This window comes from Pararge aegeria, chromosome 20 (assembly GCF_905163445.1).
Source record: "Pararge aegeria chromosome 20, ilParAegt1.1, whole genome shotgun sequence".
NCBI classification, from domain to species: domain Eukaryota; kingdom Metazoa; phylum Arthropoda; class Insecta; order Lepidoptera; family Nymphalidae; genus Pararge; species Pararge aegeria.
In genome coordinates, this window is record NC_053199.1 from 17,366,756 (window position 1) to 17,392,582 (window position 25,827).

The 25,827-nt window shown below is 40.8% G+C and overlaps 1 protein-coding gene across 1 annotated transcript; it reads right to left on the reverse strand.

The window, feature by feature from the left end:
* Window positions 1–679: 679 nt before the first annotated feature.
* Window positions 680–5,920, reverse strand: LOC120632536. The gene has a single exon (XM_039902362.1). The coding sequence runs from the start codon at window positions 5,250–5,252 to the stop codon at window positions 858–860; it is 4,395 nt and encodes a 1,464-aa protein (XP_039758296.1). The 5' UTR covers window positions 5,253–5,920; the 3' UTR covers window positions 680–857.
* Window positions 5,921–25,827: the final 19,907 nt, after the last annotated feature.

Here is a 25,827-nt window from a genome sequence, read left to right on the forward strand (position 1 = left end):
CGAGGTCTCGTAATCGGAATGAGTTTCTGCGACTACCATTGTTTGTCGCGGGTAACGGGGAATCAGGGTTCGATTCCGGTGAGGGAGCCTGAGAAACTGCTACCGCATCCAAGGAAGGCAGCAGGCGCGCAAATTACCCACTCCCTGCACGGGGGGGGAGGTACGGGTAGGTAGTGACGAAAAATAACGATACGGGACTCTTACGAGGTCTCGTCATCGAATAATCAATACACGAACTGCCCACACACTTGTAAATATAGACGCGCAAGATCGTTACACGAACCGCTTACCATTATAGTAAACTACTATGCAAACACACATAACATATACGCAATAAGGGAACTTTAAATTGGAGATTTTACCCTACCACACCCGTCTGTCTCATTCTGAAAACTATTCAAAATAATTGCTATTTTTCATTCTCATTCAAATATAAATAATAGTAAATAATATATAATTTTTGACTGAACTGAACCCAAGTGCCCGGCCCGTGGCCGGGCACCCCTCGTATTCATGTTCTAACCTAACCTAATCTAAATCTAGTTTTGACACCTTTAGACTTTAGATTCAAGATTTAATGTGAATATATGCATTGTTCAATCCTTAGATTGGACACACCATAGGGCCCGATAGGCAGACCCTAGTTCTTGATGCAGGTTTGAGTTAATAAAAAACGTGACCTCAGCGAAGGTTGTATTTGAAGAAGTGAATGATATTGCATATTTTTGTGTGACAAGTTACATTGACAGATGACGCGAAGTTCACTGACATTGACATTAATTATATGCGTACTTGACGTTACACTATGGTTGTAAAGCGCTCCGACATGATTCCCCCTTCTGAAACACCGAGGGTGTTTAAGATGAAGTTTCCGAAAGAAGAGGGCAAATCCGAGTCAAAGCTCTTCTGACGACTCCTCTAGTGGTTTTTATTTCCGCCACTCTTGAAATGCCATCAGGGCCAGGAAATAATCCTACCACTCTGCCCATACGCCAGTGAAGTGGAGCGAGGTTGTCGTCTTGTAGAATGACGAGGTCTCCGACGTGTAGTTTGTCCTTATTAGTGCGCCATTTGGTGTGCTGCTGGAGCTCGCTGATATATTCCCTTTGCCACCGACGCCAAAACTGCTGCCTTATGCTCTCGATTCTCGCGTAGCGGTCAAGACTGCTGGTGCTGGTGCTGTCTTCGATCTGCGGCGACGGCAAACTTGTCAGCGGCCGGCCGATCAAGAAGTGCCCTGGGGATAGAGGGAGCATATCGTTAGGAGAGGAAGACATGGGATACAAGGGACGACTATTTAAGATAGCCTCCACTTGCGCAAAGAGTGTACTCAGTTCTTCAAATGTTAATTTGTTATTTCCTATGTATCTCTTTATATGGTGCTTGGCAGATTTTATACCTGCTTCCCATAAGCCTGCGAGGTGAGGGGCGTACGCCGGTAAAAAAGAAAATTTAATTTGGTTGTCAGCTGCGAAGTCAGATATGACGGGATTTGTTTTCAAAAATTCTGTAATTTCCCTAGCTGCGGCAACCAGGTTTCGACCATTGTCACTGAAAATCTGGGCTGGTTTCCCGCGTCTGGATATCATGCGACGCATGGTTAAAATTAGTGCATCCTTGGAAAGGTCAGTTACGGCTTCTAAGTGGACGCATTTGTAACGGAAGCAAATAAACAAACACAAATAGCATTTAATCGTTTTTGCACCTCGACCCTTTCTAGTCAGCATCTGAAACGGACCCGCGAAGTCGATACCGACAGTATGAAATGGAAAGGCAGGCATCACCCGCTGTGATGGTAAATTTCCCATCATGGGGTTCAAAGTTCGACCTTGATGTCGCCTGCATAGTACGCATTCGCGGACCGTGCGTCTTGCCAGGCATCTTCCCCCCAGTGGCCAGACTGTTTCTCTGACCGAATAAAGTAATGCCTGAGGTCCGGCATGCAATAGGCGCAAGTGCTCGCGGCGAAATAATAATTTGGTAAAGTGATGTTTCCCGTCTAATACAATCGGGTGTCTCTTTTCGTAGCTGTATGTAGATGAATCGAGCCGTCCGCCTACACGCATGACTTTATTTTCGTCGAGAAATGGCGAAAGTGATAAGAGCTTGCTCTTTGTATTTATTGTTGATTTATTTGCCAGGCAAGTATATTCTCTTTGAAAGGAACACAGCTGACTAAATATAACAAGCCTTGCGAATGATTCATCTAATTCTATAGTAGTTAAATTACCAGTACGCCTTGAATTCGGATGTGTGCAGTTGTGTATGCATCTTAATACGTACGAAAAGCAACGACTTAATTTTGTAAAATTTGAATGATTTTCAAATATAATTAAATTCGGTTCAATAATGCTTGAGTGCACTTTTAATTCCGGTAGCTCTTGTACTATATTCGAATTTAAAGTAGGCCAATGATGTTGCTCCTGGAGTAGGAACTCAGGACCGTTCCACCAAAGCGTGGAGTCTCGTAGACGATTGGCGTCTATGCCCCTAGATATAAGATCTGCCGGGTTTAAATTTGTAGGTACGTAACGCCAAGATGAACTCTGTGTGTTTTCACATATTTCTGCAACTCTGTTCGCGACAAACATTTTTAGTTTGGTCGGACTGGTTTTAATCCAGCCGAGTACAACGCTTGAATCGCACCAGTGTATGCAATTGGCTATACGTGCACGTATAGACGTAAGGCAGGACGCGCAGAGCTTAGCGGCGAGGAGCGCCGCCGATAATTCGAGGCGGGGAATCGTCATCGGCTTGCCGCTAGGCGCTACCCTCGACTTAGCGCACAATAATTGAACGCTCGACCTACCGTACGCGTCGATCGTTTTTACATAGATACATGTCCCGTATCCGAACATAGATGCGTCGCTGAACGAATGAAGTTCGATTGTAACATTATCTTTGCTGATTACGTATCGCGGAATTTGCATTGAATATAATATGTCTGTATTTTCTTGTATTTTTTTGAAAATAGGGTGATGACACAGGAAGTAGCCTGATCGTGGTGTGAAGCTAGAAAGTTCTGAGCAATGACCTAGGTCTATATATTCATTTATACAGGCAGCGTAGGCCTGTTTTAAATGGGGTTGTTTGCGAAACCGCCTTTCAAGATTCAAGAATCTTTTCTTTGCCTGACTGAATGAGTCTCCTAAAACTGAGGGTGAATCCTTCAGAGGTAGCCTGACACAAAATCTACCTGACTCGAGGCGAGTGGTATGAGTCTGAAAATGCTGCTCACATGCCCTCTCGCTGTCACTCAATAGAGACCGCTTGGGCATCTCTTCTATTTCCCAAAATTTTGATATTTGTTTTTCTAAACGATCATCTAATGAATTACTTGATACGAAATTGCAATGTGTATGTTTGATTTTATTATTTACTGAAATTGGACCTGAAATAACCCAACCGAATTTTGAATTATAAATGAATGGGCTATTTTTGCCTAAAGATTGAATATTGTTCCCTATGACCTCCCAAAATAGGTCAGCGCCGATAATAGCATCGACTGGTCCAGAGATATAAAAATTGGGATCAGCTAGCTGGATATGATTTGGTATATCTATTTGTTTACGATCTATGTAAGCCTTTGGTATGTTGCCGGTCAACTCGGGCATAATAAAACACGATAAATTTGTATTGTAGTCACTGTGTAATGAACTGACTTGAACAAAACATCTTTCAGTGACGTAATTATTTGTGTTATTACCTATACCTATAATATTGATATCTGTAGGTATCGCCTCTAAATTTAACCTCTCCTTAACTCGTTGTGTCAAGAAGCTGGACTGGCTTCCGCTGTCGAGAAGTGTTCGGATAATCTCAGATTTTGAGTTCTTAGGATTCGTAACCCGTATGCTAACTGTGGATAGTATAACGTGAGAAATTGGCTGTCTAGAAATATTCACGCTTATTTCCTCGACGGCGGTCTGAGCTGCGACTGTGTCGCTCGAACCCTGTGCAGGTGTAGCAGGTTCTTGATTTGTAGGCCTGTGAAGAATCGTGGCATGGAGTTTCCCGCACTCCCTGCAGGTTCCACCTAAGCAGTCCCGGGTTTTATGGGTTGATCGGAGACAGTTCATGCAAAGTTGAAGTCTTTGAGCTTCAGCTATCCTAAGTTCAGGGGATTTGGCCAAAAAGGAAGGGCAAGTGTAAATAAAATGATTACCCTTACAAACTATACAGCGAGTGCGATACCTATTAGTGTTGTTATTAGAGCTCGGTTGCGTAACATAGGAAAACACCTTGTTTTGCTTAGAATTCCTAGTGTAATTATTATTGCTACTGGGGCCAGATACTCCATGAGATGAAGTGATACGCTTGTTTTGAATTTTATGTTGATTAAATGATTCCAACACATCAGCGCGATCCTTTAAAAATTTATGAAATTGTTCTAAGGTAGGTATGTCACTTAAGGTGTTGCGATGCTCCTCCCATTTCATACTGGTTTGATTATCTAATTTTGAGCTAGCCATGTAAATAATTAACGTGTCCCACTGATCGGTGGGTTGCCCTAAACTGGACAAAGCGCGTAAATTTTTGCTAACACCATCAATTAAAGAACGCAATGCTTGTTCTGATTCGCGAGTCAGTGGTTCGATGCTGAATAAGGCGTTGAGGTGGCTATTAATTAATTGCCTTTTGTTGTCATATCGCTCGCATAATAAACTCCAGGCCTTGTTATAATTTAAGGCGCAAACTTCAAGGTTGCTTACGACACGCGCGGCATCTCCCTCTAAATAAGAAACTAAATAATGAAACTTGTATATTGGTAATATGTTTGAATTTTCATTAATAAGAGAGGAAAACATTTCTTTGAATTGCATCCAACGGGATGCCGAACCATCAAAACGAGGAACCTGGATTAAAGGGAGTTTAAAACCTAATCCCTGAGAATTTCCGCCGCACCCTTGATGCGTGGAGCTGCTGTGAGCATCTTCAAAGTTAAAGTTTTTCGAGAACCGAGTTAGTATGTCTTGTGCGAGTGACATGGCAGAATCTATTTCATTCTCGAGCTCTTCCCGAATATCGAGTTCGTCTTCTAGCTCGTCAGCGTTTAACGTCTCGATCTGACCTTGCAACTCACTGAATTCGCTAGATAAACATTCGAATTTGTTTATTTTTATCTTTAATTCACCTATCTGTAAAGAGTCTAAACTGGATGATTTGCTGAATTTTGAGATGTAGTTTTTAAACTTAGTCACGCGCCCCTTCACGCTACTACGTTTTATAATCAATTCTTTAAGGTTAGACATCTTAAATTGCAGGAATTACCAAAAACTAAAAATGTGACGGTGGTTGAGTAATTTTAAAACAAAGAATCGCGATAACAATTTTGCTTACGCCCGTGCAATGCAACGAACTAATGAGTCAACGATGCGCTCGCGTTGCATCGGCGAATCGGTCTCCAGTCACAAATTTAGTGTCCTAAATTGCGCGCGTGTACTAATTATGTTGTATGAGCTATAAAATTATGGTAACGTAAGAGTGTGATTAATGTATAAATGTAATGAGTGATATGCAAATTTAAATGAGTGATGTGAAACATGCGTAGTGGAGTACTATAAAAATAGTGTATGATCCTTGGATGATTATGGATATAGATGGATGAATGAAATGGATGGATGATTGGATGAAGGTGAAAGTGATTGTGTTGTATGGGTGTGATGTACGGGCACTTATCTTGAATCGTCCGACACGTGGATGGCTGCCGCGATCTTGTATTGGCCGGGCGACGATAAGCGCTGCGTCTCTTCTTCGCTGATGGCACTCTCTCTTCTGTTGAAGAGTCCTGTCACGGTCGCCAAAATATGTTCAATCCTTAGATTGGACACACCATAGGGCCCGATAGGCAGACCCTAGTTCTTGATGCAGGTTTGAGTTAATAAAAAACGTGACCTCAGCGAAGGTTGTATTTGAAGAAGTGAATGATTCAATTCAATTCAATTCTTGTTTATGGCTTTTGTCTGCGCCAACTGGGCACAAGGTATTTCGCCAATGTCTTGTAGATGAAGAAGGCACGAAGGAGATTGATCGGTGAAACTAATGAAAAGTTAATTTTGAATTTGTACCAAGAAATAGTTGTTATTAGCTAGTTAGCTCTTTAACCTAAGGACACAGACAACACATGCATATATATCTTACACGGATATTTTTTGTACATTATACTTTAATTTTATTACTTACTATATATTTACATAAAAATCTACATTAAGGACTGAAAACAAACATTAAAAAACATTTAACACTCAAAGGACGGGGGACTTTGGGAGGAAGAATGGTGGGATTATGAAGGTTAACTCATGTTTCTTGGGACGTAAACTTTTACAGTTCCACTGTAGCAGGGTTATTGGGCCCATTTTGGAGTAGTTTAAAAAGTTGGCTTAAGTTTTTGGCAACGTTGGGCGGTAAGGGAATTTCACTACATGGAGCGACAATACTAAGTAGAAATTCGGAGATAAACTCAAGCATTTTACCTTGGGAGGGAGGGTTCTCAACATTGTTGTTGAGAGCGCATCCATTAGGAAGGGATGAGGAGTAATCACCGACAATAGTCTGAACAGCTTTTTTATCGTAGCCCTTTGCTAGAGGAGCTCGGGGACGAGGAGAGCGGAAAACTGTTTGCCGGTAGGAGGTTTTGGAGGAAGTTACATTAGTAGGAGTAAACATTTCTTTTGTTATCTCAGCATAGGACCTGCGGACAGGAGGAAACTGAGATGATGCTTCAATGTAAGATTTATTATTCTGAGACATGACCATTTTAATAGATTGCTGCCTGGAGAATTCTGGGCAGTCTTTATCAGTAGCAAAATGACTACCAGAGCAGTGTAAACATGTAGATAATTCCTTGATGACCAAACATGAGTCACCTGTATGGGGCTGAGCACATCTGTAGCATCTGGGCTTAGATCTGCAGATTGTTTTAATGTGGCCAAAACGGCAGCAGTTCTGGCACTGTATTGTTGGAAGTTTATATGTTTCAACTGGCAGTGAGGTGTGGTATGAATATACCTTAGCAGGAAGCATTTGCCCCCTGAAGGTTAGGACAACAGATTGGGTAGGCACCCAAGTGATGACACCCTCTGTGACAGATTTTCTGTTCAGTCGCCTTGATTTCAGAACCTCACCACAGCCAGGCGGGAGCTCTAGCGAATCAACAAGCTCGTCCATCGACCAGTCCACGGGAACTCCTTTCACCAGCCCCATTCTGGTTATGTTGTATGTGGGAATTATAGCTCTATATTTGCATAACTTCAAAACTGGACTAACCAGAAAGTTGTTGGCAGCTTGGGCAGAAGTAAACTCTACAGTAATTTTGTTGCGGCCTATATTTTTGACGCCGTCGTGGATAATTGAACCAATTTTGTGTTTGTGCAAGAATTGACCGAAATTTATAGCCCGTAATGACGCTCCAGAGGATGGGTCCTCCACTTCCCGTGAGACTTGGACGATAAAAGGCCCATTATCATCGTCAGAGTATGACTTGGCGCCTTCGGTGAAGGAAGGATGTATGTAAAGGCTTTGAACGGATGGGTTTACCTGAGTAGGATCAGTTATAGTTTTTTTGGCCGCATATACGTTGGTATCCTCTCCTTGTCGTTTGCGAGACGAGGCTGATGCCCCCGGGTCGGGCGGCTCAGGAGGTGTATCTAGATCCATTTTACTGGAAACACTATAACTACAGACACATAATAAATATTTAACCAACACCAAATACGGTTAGATTTATACGAATATCACCAATAACAACTATTTCTGCTGCTGTGTAAATTCACATAAAACACCGAAATTACACCGGAATCTCACTAACACGTGTGCACAAATTGACAGGCCAAGTTACAGTTCAATATAAACAACACCAAATCCTTTTCAAGACGAGTTTACAGTAAAATCAAAGAAAAATTTGAGAAAACCGCGTCCGCCATGTACGAAGTTTCCCGCCGAAAAAAACTCGAAGTGAATGATATTGCATATTTTTGTGTGACAAGTTACATTGACAGATGACGCGAAGTTCACTGACATTGACATTAATTATATGCGTACTTGACGTTACACTATGGTTGTAAAGCGCTCCGACATGCATTAATAAAAACTCATTACTATTTTAATACTAGTTATGCTGCTGTTGATGCACTGATGAAAGCCAGATAGCTAGATCAGTGTTTAGTTAGTCGTAGTTGCCGGTGGGCTGAGGTCTAAAGGAATCCAAACTAGTTTTAAAAGGTTTGGATAGGTTAGGTTAGGTTAGGTTAGAACATGAATAAGACGGGTGCCCGGCCGCAGGCCGGTCACTTAGGTTCAGTTCCGTTTAAAAAAAAAAAAAAAAAACTAAAATCAAAACGTACCAATACAAAGTACTCTTATTCATATTAGAAGATATTGTAAAATAACAATTAATTTAATTTTTTTTTTTTTTTTTTTCACTTACACATTAGGCCCGTCGCGCCGCGCCACTACTATATGGGGCGAAGGTGCGAAGTCGACGGCGACGACAAAGTACCGAGTCTAAGGAGACTGATGGCGGCGCCACACAGTGGCGTTATGTCTCTATAAAAGTGGTGGTCTTTTATTATGTTATTTATTAATGGTATTATTTTAATATCATATCAATATTGTACCCCGCACAGGGGGGAGGTACGGGTAGGTAGTGACGAAAAATAACGATACGGGACTCTTACGAGGTCTCGCAATCGGAATGAGTACACTTTAAATATTTTAACGAGGTAAAATTTAAGGGCATTGAGGGTCTGGTGCCAGTGGTGGTTGATTAGATCCACACACTATACTTTTTATAATTATGTGGCGTTATGTCTCTATAAAAGTGGTGGTCTTTTATTATGTTATTTATTAATGGTATTTTTTTAATATCATATCAATATTGTACCCCGCACGGGGGGAGGTAGGGGGGTAGGTAGTGACGAAAAATAACGATACGGGACTCTTACGAGGTCTCGTAATCGGAATGAGTTTCTGCGACTACCATTGTTTGTCGCGGGTAACGGGGAATCAGGGTTCGATTCCGGTGAGGGAGCCTGAGAAACTGCTACCGCATCCAAGGAAGGCAGCAGGCGCGCAAATTACCCACTCCCTGCACGGGGGGGGAGGTACGGGTAGGTAGTGACGAAAAATAACGATACGGGACTCTTACGAGGTCTCGTCATCGAATAATCAATACACGAACTGCCCACACACTTGTAAATATAGACGCGCAAGATCGTTACACGAACCGCTTACCATTATAGTAAACTACTATGCAAACACACATACATATACGCAATAAGGGAACTTTAGATTGGAGATTTTACCCTACCACACCCGTCTGTCTCATTCTGAAAACTATTCAAAATAATTGCTATTTTTCATTCTCATTCAAATATAAATAATAGTAAATAATATATAATTTTTGACTGAACTGAACCCAAGTGCCCGGCCTGTGGCCGGGCACCCCTCGTATTCATGTTCTAACCTAACCTAACCTAAATCTAGTTTTGACACCTTTAGACTTTAGATTCAAGATTTAATGTGAGTATATGCATTAATAAAAACTCATTACTATTTTAATACTAGTTATGCTGCTGTTGATGCACTGATGAAAGCCAGATAGCTAGATCAGTGTTTAGTTAGTCGTAGTTGCCGGTGGGCTGAGGTCTAAAGGAATCCAAACTAGTTTTAAAAGGTTTGGATAGGTTAGGTTAGGTTAGAACATGAATAAGACGGGTGCCCGGCCGCAGGCCGGTCACTTAGGTTCAGTTCCGTTTAAAAAAAAAAAAACTAAAATCAAAACGTACCAATACAAAGTACTCTTATTCATATTAGAAGATATTGTAAAATAACAATTAATTTATTATTTTTTTTTTTTTTTTCATTTACACATTAGGCCCGTCGCGCCGCGCCACTACTATATGGGGCGAAGGTGCGAAGTCGACGGCGACGACAAAGTACCGAGTCTAAGGAGACTGATGGCGGCGCCACACAGTGGCGTTATGTCTCTATAAAAGTGGTGGTCTTTTATTATGTTATTTATTAATGGTTTTATTTTAATATCATATCAATATTGTACCCCGCACAGGGGGGAGGTACGGGTAGATAGTGACGAAAAATAACGATACGGGACTCTTACGAGGTCTCGCAATCGGAATGAGTACACTTTAAATATTTTAACGAGGTAAAATTTAAGGGCATTGAGGGTCTGGTGCCAGTGGTGGTTGATTAGATCCACACACTATACTTTTTATAATTATGTGGCGTTATGTCTCTATAAAAGTGGTGGTCTTTTATTATGTTATTTATTAATGGTATTTTTTTAATATCATATCAATATTGTACCCCGCACGGGGGGAGGTAGGGGGGTAGGTAGTGACGAAAAATAACGATACGGGACTCTTACGAGGTCTCGTAATCGGAATGAGTTTCTGCGACTACCATTGTTTGTCGCGGGTAACGGGGAATCAGGGTTCGATTCCGGTGAGGGAGCCTGAGAAACTGCTACCGCATCCAAGGAAGGCAGCAGGCGCGCAAATTACCCACTCCCTGCACGGGGGGGGAGGTACGGGTAGGTAGTGACGAAAAATAACGATACGGGACTCTTACGAGGTCTCGTCATCGAATAATCAATACACGAACTGCCCACACACTTGTAAATATAGACGCGCAAGATCGTTACACGAACCGCTTACCATTATAGTAAACTACTATGCAAACACACATAACATATACGCAATAAGGGAACTTTAAATTGGAGATTTTACCCTACCACACCCGTCTGTCTCATTCTGAAAACTATTCAAAATAATTGCTATTTTTCATTCTCATTCAAATATAAATAATAGTAAATAATATATAATTTTTGACTGAACTGAACCCAAGTGCCCGGCCTGTGGCCGGGCACCCCTCGTATTCATGTTCTAACCTAACCTAACCTAAATCTAGTTTTGACACCTTTAGACTTTAGATTCAAGATTTAATGTGAATATATGCATTAATAAAAACTCATTACTATTTTAATACTAGTTATGCTGCTGTTGATGCACTGATGAAAGCCAGATAGCTAGATCAGTGTTTAGTTAGTCGTAGTTGCCGGTGGGCTGAGGTCTAAAGGAATCCAAACTAGTTTTAAAAGGTTTGGATAGGTTAGGTTAGGTTAGGTTAGAACATGAATAAGACGGGTGCCCGGCCGCAGGCCGGTCACTTAGGTTCAGTTCCGTTTAAAAAAAAAAAAAACTAAAATCAAAACGTACCAATACAAAGTACTCTTATTCATATTAGAAGATATTGTAAAATAACAATTAATTTAATTTTTTTTTTTTTTTTTTCACTTACACATTAGGCCCGTCGCGCCGCGCCACTACTATATGGGGCGAAGGTGCGAAGTCGACGGCGACGACAAAGTACCGAGTCTAAGGAGACTGATGGCGGCGCCACACAGTGGCGTTATGTCTCTATTAAAGTGGTGGTCTTTTATTATGTTATTTATTAATGGTATTATTTTAATATCATATCAATATTGTACCCCGCACAGGGGGGAGGTACGGGTAGGTAGTGACGAAAAATAACGATACGGGACTCTTACGAGGTCTCGCAATCGGAATGAGTACACTTTAAATATTTTAACGAGGTAAAATTTAAGGGCATTGAGGGTCTGGTGCCAGTGGTGGTTGATTAGATCCACACACTATACTTTTTATAATTATGTGGCGTTATGTCTCTATAAAAGTGGTGGTCTTTTATTATGTTATTTATTAATGGTATTTTTTTAATATCATATCAATATTGTACCCCGCACGGGGGGAGGTAGGGGGGTAGGTAGTGACGAAAAATAACGATACGGGACTCTTACGAGGTCTCGTAATCGGAATGAGTTTCTGCGACTACCATTGTTTGTCGCGGGTAACGGGGAATCAGGGTTCGATTCCGGTGAGGGAGCCTGAGAAACTGCTACCGCATCCAAGGAAGGCAGCAGGCGCGCAAATTACCCACTCCCTGCACGGGGGGGGAGGTACGGGTAGGTAGTGACGAAAAATAACGATACGGGACTCTTACGAGGTCTCGTCATCGAATAATCAATACACGAACTGCCCACACACTTGTAAATATAGACGCGCAAGATCGTTACACGAACCGCTTACCATTATAGTAAACTACTATGCAAACACACATACATATACGCAATAAGGGAACTTTAGATTGGAGATTTTACCCTACCACACCCGTCTGTCTCATTCTGAAAACTATTCAAAATAATTGCTATTTTTCATTCTCATTCAAATATAAATAATAGTAAATAATATATAATTTTTGACTGAACTGAACCCAAGTGCCCGGCCTGTGGCCGGGCACCCCTCGTATTCATGTTCTAACCTAACCTAACCTAAATCTAGTTTTGACACCTTTAGACTTTAGATTCAAGATTTAATGTGAGTATATGCATTAATAAAAACTCATTACTATTTTAATACTAGTTATGCTGCTGTTGATGCACTGATGAAAGCCAGATAGCTAGATCAGTGTTTAGTTAGTCGTAGTTGCCGGTGGGCTGAGGTCTAAAGGAATCCAAACTAGTTTTAAAAGGTTTGGATAGGTTAGGTTAGGTTAGAACATGAATAAGACGGGTGCCCGGCCGCAGGCCGGTCACTTAGGTTCAGTTCCGTTTAAAAAAAAAAAAACTAAAATCAAAACGTACCAATACAAAGTACTCTTATTCATATTAGAAGATATTGTAAAATAACAATTAATTTATTATTTTTTTTTTTTTTTTCATTTACACATTAGGCCCGTCGCGCCGCGCCACTACTATATGGGGCGAAGGTGCGAAGTCGACGGCGACGACAAAGTACCGAGTCTAAGGAGACTGATGGCGGCGCCACACAGTGGCGTTATGTCTCTATAAAAGTGGTGGTCTTTTATTATGTTATTTATTAATGGTTTTATTTTAATATCATATCAATATTGTACCCCGCACAGGGGGGAGGTACGGGTAGATAGTGACGAAAAATAACGATACGGGACTCTTACGAGGTCTCGCAATCGGAATGAGTACACTTTAAATATTTTAACGAGGTAAAATTTAAGGGCATTGAGGGTCTGGTGCCAGTGGTGGTTGATTAGATCCACACACTATACTTTTTATAATTATGTGGCGTTATGTCTCTATAAAAGTGGTGGTCTTTTATTATGTTATTTATTAATGGTATTTTTTTAATATCATATCAATATTGTACCCCGCACGGGGGGAGGTAGGGGGGTAGGTAGTGACGAAAAATAACGATACGGGACTCTTACGAGGTCTCGTAATCGGAATGAGTTTCTGCGACTACCATTGTTTGTCGCGGGTAACGGGGAATCAGGGTTCGATTCCGGTGAGGGAGCCTGAGAAACTGCTACCGCATCCAAGGAAGGCAGCAGGCGCGCAAATTACCCACTCCCTGCACGGGGGGGGAGGTACGGGTAGGTAGTGACGAAAAATAACGATACGGGACTCTTACGAGGTCTCGTCATCGAATAATCAATACACGAACTGCCCACACACTTGTAAATATAGACGCGCAAGATCGTTACACGAACCGCTTACCATTATAGTAAACTACTATGCAAACACACATAACATATACGCAATAAGGGAACTTTAAATTGGAGATTTTACCCTACCACACCCGTCTGTCTCATTCTGAAAACTATTCAAAATAATTGCTATTTTTCATTCTCATTCAAATATAAATAATAGTAAATAATATATAATTTTTGACTGAACTGAACCCAAGTGCCCGGCCTGTGGCCGGGCACCCCTCGTATTCATGTTCTAACCTAACCTAACCTAAATCTAGTTTTGACACCTTTAGACTTTAGATTCAAGATTTAATGTGAATATATGCATTAATAAAAACTCATTACTATTTTAATACTAGTTATGCTGCTGTTGATGCACTGATGAAAGCCAGATAGCTAGATCAGTGTTTAGTTAGTCGTAGTTGCCGGTGGGCTGAGGTCTAAAGGAATCCAAACTAGTTTTAAAAGGTTTGGATAGGTTAGGTTAGGTTAGGTTAGAACATGAATAAGACGGGTGCCCGGCCGCAGGCCGGTCACTTAGGTTCAGTTCCGTTTAAAAAAAAAAAAAACTAAAATCAAAACGTACCAATACAAAGTACTCTTATTCATATTAGAAGATATTGTAAAATAACAATTAATTTAATTTTTTTTTTTTTTTTTTCACTTACACATTAGGCCCGTCGCGCCGCGCCACTACTATATGGGGCGAAGGTGCGAAGTCGACGGCGACGACAAAGTACCGAGTCTAAGGAGACTGATGGCGGCGCCACACAGTGGCGTTATGTCTCTATTAAAGTGGTGGTCTTTTATTATGTTATTTATTAATGGTATTATTTTAATATCATATCAATATTGTACCCCGCACAGGGGGGAGGTACGGGTAGGTAGTGACGAAAAATAACGATACGGGACTCTTACGAGGTCTCGCAATCGGAATGAGTACACTTTAAATATTTTAACGAGGTAAAATTTAAGGGCATTGAGGGTCTGGTGCCAGTGGTGGTTGATTAGATCCACACACTATACTTTTTATAATTATGTGGCGTTATGTCTCTATAAAAGTGGTGGTCTTTTATTATGTTATTTATTAATGGTATTTTTTTAATATCATATCAATATTGTACCCCGCACGGGGGGAGGTAGGGGGGTAGGTAGTGACGAAAAATAACGATACGGGACTCTTACGAGGTCTCGTAATCGGAATGAGTTTCTGCGACTACCATTGTTTGTCGCGGGTAACGGGGAATCAGGGTTCGATTCCGGTGAGGGAGCCTGAGAAACTGCTACCGCATCCAAGGAAGGCAGCAGGTGCGCAAATTACCCACTCCCTGCACGGGGGGGGAGGTACGGGTAGGTAGTGACGAAAAATAACGATACGGGACTCTTACGAGGTCTCGTCATCGAATAATCAATACACGAACTGCCCACACACTTGTAAATATAGACACGCAAGATCGTTACACGAACCGCTTACCATTATAGTAAACTACTATGCAAACACACATACATATACGCAATAAGGGAACTTTAAATTGGAGATTTTACCCTACCACACCCGTCTGTCTCATTCTGAAAACTATTCAAAATAATTGCTATTTTTCATTCTCATTCAAATATAAATAATAGTAAATAATATATAATTTTTGACTGAACTGAACCCAAGTGCCCGGCCTGTGGCCGGGCACCCCTCGTATTCATGTTCTAACCTAACCTAACCTAAATCTAGTTTTGACACCTTTAGACTTTAGATTCAAGATTTAATGTGAATATATGCATTAATAAAAACTCATTACTATTTTAATACTAGTTATGCTGCTGTTGATGCACTGATGAAAGCCAGATAGCTAGATCAGTGTTTAGTTAGTCGTAGTTGCCGGTGGGCTGAGGTCTAAAGGAATCCAAACTAGTTTTAAAAGGTTTGGATAGGTTAGGTTAGGTTAGAACATGAATAAGACGGGTGCCCGGCCGCAGGCCGGTCACTTAGGTTCGGTTCCGTTTAAAAAAAAAAAAACTAAAATCAAAACGTACCAATACAAAGTACTCTTATTCATATTAGAAGATATTGTAAAATAACAATTAATTTATTTTATTTTTTTTTTTTTTCATTTACACATTAGGCCCGTCGCGCCGCGCCACTACTATATGGGGCGAAGGTGCGAAGTCGACGGCGACGACAAAGTACCGAGTCTAAGGAGACTGATGGCGGCGCCACACAGTGGCGTTATGTCTCTATAAAAGTGGTGGTCTTTTATTATGTTATTTATTAATGGTTTTATTTTAATATCATATCAATATTGTACCCCGCACAGGGGGGAGGTACGGGTAGGTAGTGACGAAAAATAACGATACGGGACTCTTACGAGGTCTCGCAATCGGAATGAGTACACTTTAAATATTTTAACGAGGTAAAATTTAAGGGCATTGAGGGTCTGGTGCCAGTGGTGGTTGATTAGATCCACACACTATACTTTTTATAATTATGTGGCGTTATGTCTCTATAAAAGTGGTGGTCTTTTATTATGTTATTTATTAATGGTATTTTTTTAATATCATATCAATATTGTACCCCGCACGGGGGGAGGTAGGGGGGTAGGTAGTGACGAAAAATAACGATACGGGACTCTTACGAGGTCTCGTAATCGGAATGAGTTTCTGCGACTACCATTGTTTGTCGCGGGTAACGGGGAATCAGGGTTCGATTCCGGTGAGGGAGCCTGAGAAACTGCTACCGCATCCAAGGAAGGCAGCAGGCGCGCAAATTACCCACTCCCTGCACGGGGGGGGGAGGTACGGGTAGGTAGTGACGAAAAATAACGATACGGGACTCTTACGAGGTCTCGTCATCGAATAATCAATACACGAACTGCCCACACACTTGTAAATATAGACGCGCAAGATCGTTACACGAACCGCTTACCATTATAGTAAACTACTATGCAAACACACATAACATATACGCAATAAGGGAACTTTAAATTGGAGATTTTACCCTACCACACCCGTCTGTCTCATTTTGAAAACTATTCAAAATAATTGCTATTTTTCATTCTCATTCAAATATAAATAATAGTAAATAATATATAATTTTTGACTGAACTGAACCCAAGTGCCCGGCCTGTGGCCGGGCACCCCTCGTATTCATGTTCTAACCTAACCTAACCTAAATCTAGTTTTGACACCTTTAGACTTTAGATTCAAGATTTAATGTGAATATATGCATTAATAAAAACTCATTACTATTTTAATACTAGTTATGCTGCTGTTGATGCACTGATGAAAGCCAGATAGCTAGATCAGTGTTTAGTTAGTCGTAGTTGCCGGTGGGCTGAGGTCTAAAGGAATCCAAACTAGTTTTAAAAGGTTTGGATAGGTTAGGTTAGGTTAGGTTAGAACATGAATAAGACGGGTGCCCGGCCGCAGGCCGGTCACTTAGGTTCAGTTCCGTTTAAAAAAAAAAAAAACTAAAATCAAAACGTACCAATACAAAGTACTCTTATTCATATTAGAAGATATTGTAAAATAACAATTAATTTAATTTTTTTTTTTTTTTTTTCACTTACACATTAGGCCCGTCGCGCCGCGCCACTACTATATGGGGCGAAGGTGCGAAGTCGACGGCGACGACAAAGTACCGAGTCTAAGGAGACTGATGGCGGCGCCACACAGTGGCGTTATGTCTCTATAAAAGTGGTGGTCTTTTATTATGTTATTTATTAATGGTATTATTTTAATATCATATCAATATTGTACCCCGCACAGGGGGGAGGTACGGGTAGGTAGTGACGAAAAATAACGATACGGGACTCTTACGAGGTCTCGCAATCGGAATGAGTACACTTTAAATATTTTAACGAGGTAAAATTTAAGGGCATTGAGGGTCTGGTGCCAGTGGTGGTTGATTAGATCCACACACTATACTTTTTATAATTATGTGGCGTTATGTCTCTATAAAAGTGGTGGTCTTTTATTATGTTATTTATTAATGGTATTTTTTTAATATCATATCAATATTGTACCCCGCACGGGGGGAGGTAGGGGGGTAGGTAGTGACGAAAAATAACGATACGGGACTCTTACGAGGTCTCGTAATCGGAATTAGTTTCTGCGACTACCATTGTTTGTCGCGGGTAACGGGGAATCAGGGTTCGATTCCGGTGAGGGAGCCTGAGAAACTGCTACCGCATCCAAGGAAGGCAGCAGGCGCGCAAATTACCCACTCCCTGCACGGGGGGGGAGGTACGGGTAGGTAGTGACGAAAAATAACGATACGGGACTCTTACGAGGTCTCGTCATCGAATAATCAATACACGAACTGCCCACACACTTGTAAATATAGACGCGCAAGATCGTTACACGAACCGCTTACCATTATAGTAAACTACTATGCAAACACACATAACATATACGCAATAAGGGAACTTTAAATTGGAGATTTTACCCTACCACACCCGTCTGTCTCATTCTGAAAACTATTCAAAATAATTGCTATTTTTCATTCTCATTCAAATATAAATAATAGTAAATAATATATAATTTTTGACTGAACTGAACCCAAGTGCCCGGCCTGTGGCCGGGCACCCCTCGTATTCATGTTCTAACCTAACCTAACCTAAATCTAGTTTTGACACCTTTAGACTTTAGATTCAAGATTTAATGTGAATATATGCATTAATAAAAACTCATTACTATTTTAATACTAGTTATGCTGCTGTTGATGCACTGATGAAAGCCAGATAGCTAGATCAGTGTTTAGTTAGTCGTAGTTGCTGGTGGGCTGAAGTCTAAAGGAATCCAAACTAGTTTTAAAAGGTTTGGATAGGTTAGGTTAGGTTAGAACATGAATAAGACGGGTGCCCGGCCGCAGGCCGGTCACTTAGGTTCAGTTCCGTTTAAAAAAAAAAAAACTAAAATCAAAACGTACCAATACAAAGTACTCTTATTCATATTAGAAGATATTGTAAAATAACAATTAATTTTTTTTTTTTTTTTTTTTTTTTCATTTACACATTAGGCCCGTCGCGCCGCGCCACTACTATATGGGGCGAAGGTGCGAAGTCGACGGCGACGACAAAGTACCGAGTCTAAGGAGACTGATGGCGGCGCCACACAGTGGCGTTATGTCTCTATAAAAGTGGTGGTCTTTTATTATGTTATTTATTAATGGTTTTATTTTAATATCATATCAATATTGTACCCCGCACAGGGGGGAGGTACGGGTAGGTAGTGACGAAAAATAACGATACGGGACTCTTACGAGGTCTCGCAATCGGAATGAGTACACTTTAAATATTTTAACGAGGTAAAATTTATGGGCATTGAGGGTCTGGTGCCAGTGGTGGTTGATTAGATCCACACACTATACTTTTTATAATTATGTGGCGTTATGTCTCTATAAAAGTGGTGGTCTTTTATTATGTTATTTATTAATGGTATTTTTTTAATATCATATCAATATTGTACCCCGCACGGGGGGAGGTAGGGGGGTAGGTAGTGACGAAAAATAACGATACGGGACTCTTACGAGGTCTCGTAATCGGAATGAGTTTCTGCGACTACCATTGTTTGTCGCGGGTAACGGGGAATCAGGGTTCGATTCCGGTGAGGGAGCCTGAGAAACTGCTACCGCATCCAAGGAAGGCAGCAGGCGCGCAAATTACCCACTCCCTGCACGGGGGGGGAGGTACGGGTAGGTAGTGACGAAAAATAACGATACGGGACTCTTACGAGGTCTCGTCATCGAATAATCAATACACGAACTGCCCACACACTTGTAAATATAGACGCGCAAGATCGTTACACGAACCGCTTACCATTATAGTAAACTACTATGCAAACACACATAACATATACGCAATAAGGGAACTTTAAATTGGAGATTTTACCCTACCACACCCGTCTGTCTCATTCTGAAAACTATTCAAAATAATTGCTATTTTTCATTCTCATTCAAATATAAATAATAGTAAATAATATATAATTTTTGACTGAACTGAACCCAAGTGCCCGGCCTGTGGCCGGGCACCCCTCGTATTCATGTTCTAACCTAACCTAACCTAAATCTAGTTTTGACACCTTTAGACTTTAGATTCAAGATTTAATGTGAATATATGCATTAATAAAAACTCATTACTATTTTAATACTAGTTATGCTGCTGTTGATGCACTGATGAAAGCCAGATAGCTAGATCAGTGTTTAGTTAGTCGTAGTTGCCGGTGGGCTTAGGTCTAAAGGAATCCAAACTAGTTTTAAAAGGTTTGGATAGGTTAGGTTAGGTTAGAACATGAATAAGACGGGTGCCCGGCCGCAGGCCGGACACCTAGGTTCAGTTCCGTTTAAAAAAAAAAAAACTAAAATCAAAACGTACCAATACAAAGTACTCTTATTCATATTAGAAGATATTGTAAAATAACAATTAATTTTTTTTTTTTTTTTTTTTTTTTCATTTACACATTAGGCCCGTCGCGCCGCGCCACTACTATATGGGGCGAAGGTGCGAAGTCGACGGCGACGACAAAGTACCGAGTCTAAGGAGACTGATGGCGGCGCCACACAGTGGCGTTATGTCTCTATAAAAGTGGTGGTCTTTTATTATGTTATTTATTAATGGTATTATTTTAATATCATATCAATATTGTACCCCGCACAGGGGGGAGGTACGGGTAGGTAGTGACGAAAAATAACGATACGGGACTCTTACGAGGTCTCGCAATCGGAATGAGTACACTTTAAATATTTTAACGAGGTAAAATTTAAGGGCATTGAGGGTCTGGTGCCAGTGGTGGTTGATTAGATCCACACACTATACTTTTTATAATTATGTGGCGTTATGTCTCTAAAAAAGTGGTGGTCTTTTATTATGTTATTTATTAATGGTATTTTTTTAATATCATATCAATATTGTACCCCGCACGGGGGGAGGTAGGGGGGTAGGTAGTGACGAAAAATAACGATACGGGACTCTTACGAGGTCTCGTAATCGGAATGAGTTTCTGCGACTACCATTGTTTGTCGCGGGTAACGGGGAATCAGGGTTCGATTCCGGTGAGGGAGCCTGAGAAACTGCTACCGCATCCAAGGAAGGCAGCAGGTGCGCAAATTACCCACTCCCTGCACGGGGGGGGAGGTACGGGTAGGTAGTGACGAAAAATAACGATACGGGACTCTTACGAGGTCTCGTCATCGAATAATCAATACACGAACTGCCCACACACTTGTAAATATAGACACGCAAGATCGTTACACGAACCGCTTACCATTATAGTAAACTACTATGCAAACACACATACATATACGCAATAAGGGAACTTTAAATTGGAGATTTTACCCTACCACACCCGTCTGTCTCATTCTGAAAACTATTCAAAATAATTGCTATTTTTCATTCTCATTCAAATATAAATAATAGTAAATAATATATAATTTTTGACTGAACTGAACCCAAGTGCCCGGCCTGTGGCCGGGCACCCCTCGTATTCATGTTCTAACCTAACCTAACCTAAATCTAGTTTTGACACCTTTAGACTTTAGATTCAAGATTTAATGTAAATATATGCATTAATAAAAACTCATTACTATTTTAATACTAGTTATGCTGCTGTTGATGCACTGATGAAAGCCAGATAGCTAGATCAGTGTTTAGTTAGTCGTAGTTGCCGGTGGGCTGAGGTCTAAAGGAATCCAAACTAGTTTTAAAAGGTTTGGATAGGTTAGGTTAGGTTAGAACATGAATAAGACGGGTGCCCGGCCGCAGGCCGGTCACTTAGGTTCAGTTCCGTTTAAAAAAAAAAAAACTAAAATCAAAACGTACCAATACAAAGTACTCTTATTCATATTAGAAGATATTGTAAAATAACAATTAATTTAATTTTTTTTTTTTTTTTTTTCACTTACACATTAGGCCCGTCGCGCCGCGCCACTACTATATGGGGCGAAGGTGCGAAGTCGACGGCGACGACAAAGTACCGAGTCTAAGGAGACTGATGGCGGCGCCACACAGTGGCGTTATGTCTCTATAAAAGTGGTGGTCTTTTATTATGTTATTTATTAATGGTATTATTTTAATATCATATCAATATTGTACCCCGCACAGGGGGGAGGTACGGGTAGGTAGTGACGAAAAATAACGATACGGGACTCTTACGAGGTCTCGCAATCGGAATGAGTACACTTTAAATATTTTAACGAGGTAAAATTTAAGGGCATTGAGGGTCTGGTGCCAGTGGTGGTTGATTAGATCCACACACTATACTTTTTATAATTATGTGGCGTTATGTCTCTATAAAAGTGGTGGTCTTTTATTATGTTATTTATTAATGGTATTTTTTTAATATCATATCAATATTGTACCCCGCACGGGGGGAGGTAGGGGGGTAGGTAGTGACGAAAAATAACGATACGGGACTCTTACGAGGTCTCGTAATCGGAATGAGTTTCTGCGACTACCATTGTTTGTCGCGGGTAACGGGGAATCAGGGTTCGATTCCGGTGAGGGAGCCTGAGAAACTGCTACCGCATCCAAGGAAGGCAGCAGGCGCGCAAATTACCCACTCCCTGCACGGGGGGGAGGTACGGGTAGGTAGTGACGAAAAATAACGATACGGGACTCTTACGAGGTCTCGTCATCGAATAATCAATACACGAACTGCCCACACACTTGTAAATATAGACGCGCAAGATCGTTACACGAACCGCTTACCATTATAGTAAACTACTATGCAAACACACATAACATATACGCAATAAGGGAACTTTAAATTGGAGATTTTACCCTACCACACCCGTCTGTCTCATTTTGAAAACTATTCAAAATAATTGCTATTTTTCATTCTCATTCAAATATAAATAATAGTAAATAATATATAATTTTTGACTGAACTGAACCCAAGTGCCCGGCCTGTGGCCGGGCACCCCTCGTATTCATGTTCTAACCTAACCTAACCTAAATCTAGTTTTGACACCTTTAGACTTTAGATTCAAGATTGAATGTGAATATATGCATTAATAAAAACTCATTACTATTTTAATACTAGTTATGCTGCTGTTGATGCACTGATGAAAGCCAGATAGCTAGATCAGTGTTTAGTTAGTCGTAGTTGCCGGTGGGCTGAGGTCTAAAGGAATCCAAACTAGTTTTAAAAGGTTTGGATAGGTTAGGTTAGGTTAGAACATGAAAAAGACGGGTGCCCGGCCGCAGGCCGGTCACTTAGGTTCAGTTCCGTTTAAAAAATAAAAAAAACAAAAAACAAAACGTACCAATACAAAGTACTCTTATTCATATTAAAAGATATTGTAAAATAACAATTATTTTAATTTTTTTTTTTTTTTTTTCACTTACACATTAGGCCCGTCGCGCCGCGCCACTACTATATGGGGCGAAGGTGCGAAGTCGACGGCGACGACAAAGTACCGAGTCTAAGGAGACTGATGGCGGCGCCACACAGTGGCGTTATGTCTCTATAAAAGTGGTGGTCTTTTATTATGTTATTTATTAATGGTATTTTTTTAATATCATATCAATATTGTACCCCGCACGGGGGGAGGTAAGGGGGTAGGTAGTGACGAAAAATAACGATACGGGACTCTTACGAGGTCTCGTAATCGGAATGAGTTTCTGCGACTACCATTGTTTGTCGCGGGTAACGGGGAATCAGGGTTCGATTCCGGTGAGGGAGCCTGAGAAACTGCTACCACATCCAAGGAAGGCAGCAGGCGCGCAAATTACCCACTCCCTGCACGGGGGGGGAGGTACGGGTAGGTAGTGACGAAAAATAACGATACGGGACTCTTACGAGGTCTCGTCATCGAATAATCAATACGCGAACTGCCCACACACTTGTAAATATAGACGCGCAAGATCGTTACACGAACCGCTTACCATTTTAATAGAAAACTACTATGCAAACACACATAACATATACGCAATAAGGGAACTTTAAATTGGAGATTTTACCCTACCACACCCGTCTGTCTCATTCTGAAAACTATTCAAAATAATTGCTATTTTTCATTCTCATTCAAATATAAATAATAGTAAATAATATATAATTTTTGACTGAACTGAACCCAAGTGCCCGGCCTGTGGCCGGGCACCCCTCGTATTCATGTTCTAACCTAACCTAACCTAAATCTAGTTTTGACACCTTTAGACTTTAGATTCAAGATTTAATGTGAATATATGCATTAATAAAAACTCATTACTATTTTAATACTAGTTATGCTGCTGTTGATGCACTGATGAAAGCCAGATAGCTAGATCAGTGTTTAGTTAGTCGTAGTTGCTGGTGGGCTGAAGTCTAAAGGAATCCAAACTAGTTTTAAAAGGTTTGGATAGGTTAGGTTAGGTTAGAACATGAATAAGACGGGTGCCCGGCCGCAGGCCGGTCACTTAGGTTCAGTTCCGTTTAAAAAAAAAAAAACTAAAATCAAAACGTACCAATACAAAGTACTCTTATTCATATTAGAAGATATTGTAAAATAACAATTAATTTAATTTTTTTTTTTTTTTTAATTACACATTAGGCCTGTCGCGCCGCGCCACTACTATATGGGGCGAAGGTGCGAAGTCGACGGCGACGACAAAGTACCGAGTCTAAGGAGACTGATGGCGGCGCCACACAGTGGCGTTATGTCTCTATAAAAGTGGTGGTCTTTTATTATGTTATTTATTAATGGTTTTATTTTAATATCATATCAATATTGTACCCCGCACGGGGGGAGGTAGGGGGGTAGGTAGTGACGAAAAATAACGATACGGGACTCTTACGAGGTCTCGTAATCGGAATGAGTTTCTGCGACTACCATTGTTTGTCGCGGGTAACGGGGAATCAGGGTTCGATTCCGGTGAGGGAGCCTGAGAAACTGCTACCGCATCCAAGGAAGGCAGCAGGTGCGCAAATTACCCACTCCCTGCACGGGGGGGGAGGTACGGGTAGGTAGTGACGAAAAATAACGATACGGGACTCTTACGAGGTCTCGTCATCGAATAATCAATACACGAACTGCCCACACACTTGTAAATATAGACACGCAAGATCGTTACACGAACCGCTTACCATTATAGTAAACTACTATGCAAACACACATACATATACGCAATAAGGGAACTTTAAATTGGAGATTTTACCCTACCACACCCGTCTGTCTCATTTTGAAAACTATTCAAAATAATTGCTATTTTTCATTCTCATTCAAATATAAATAATAGTAAATAATATATAATTTTTGACTGAACTGAACTCAAGTGCCCGGCCTGTGGCCGGGCACCCCTCGTATTCATGTTCTAACCTAACCTAACCTAAATCTAGTTTTGACACCTTTAGACTTTAGATTCAAGATTTAATGTGAATATATGCATTAATAAAAACTCATTACTATTTTAATACTAGTTATGCTGCTGTTGATGCACTGATGAAAGCCAGATAGCTAGATCAGTGTTTAGTTAGTCGTAGTTGCTGGTGGGCTGAAGTCTAAAGGAATCCAAACTAGTTTTAAAAGGTTTGGATAGGTTAGGTTAGGTTAGAACATGAATAAGACGGGTGCCCGGCCGCAGGCCGGTCACTTAGGTTCAGTTCCGTTTAAAAAAAAAAAAACTAAAATCAAAACGTACCAATACAAAGTACTCTTATTCATATTAGAAGATATTGTAAAATAACAATTAATTTATTTATTTTTTTTTTTTTTTTCATTTACACATTAGGCCCGTCGCGCCGCGCCACTACTATATGGGGCGAAGGTGCGAAGTCGACGGCGACGACAAAGTACCGAGTCTAAGGAGACTGATGGCGGCGCCACACAGTGGCGTTATGTCTCTATAAAAGTGGTGGTCTTTTATTATGTTATTTATTAATGGTTTTATTTTAATATCATATCAATATTGTACCCCGCACAGGGGGGAGGTACGGGTAGGTAGTGACGAAAAATAACGATACGGGACTCTTACGAGGTCTCGCAATGGGAATGAGTACACTTTAAATATTTTAACGAGGTAAAATTTAAGGGCATTGAGGGTCTGGTGCCAGTGGTGGTTGATTAGATCCACACACTATACTTTTTATAATTATGTGGCGTTATGTCTCTAAAAAAGTGGTGGTCTTTTATTATGTTATTTATTAATGGTATTTTTTTAATATCATATCAATATTGTACCCCGCACGGGGGGAGGTAGGGGGGTAGGTAGTGACGAAAAATAACGATACGGGACTCTTACGAGGTCTCGTAATCGGAATGAGTTTCTGCGACTACCATTGTTTGTCGCGGGTAACGGGGAATCAGGGTTCGATTCCGGTGAG

Excerpts from the sequence above, each read along its gene's own strand:
- LOC120632536 (XM_039902362.1), bottom strand. The coding sequence starts at position 5,252 with ATGTCTAACCTTAAAGAATTGATTATAAAACGTAGTAGCGTGAAGGGG.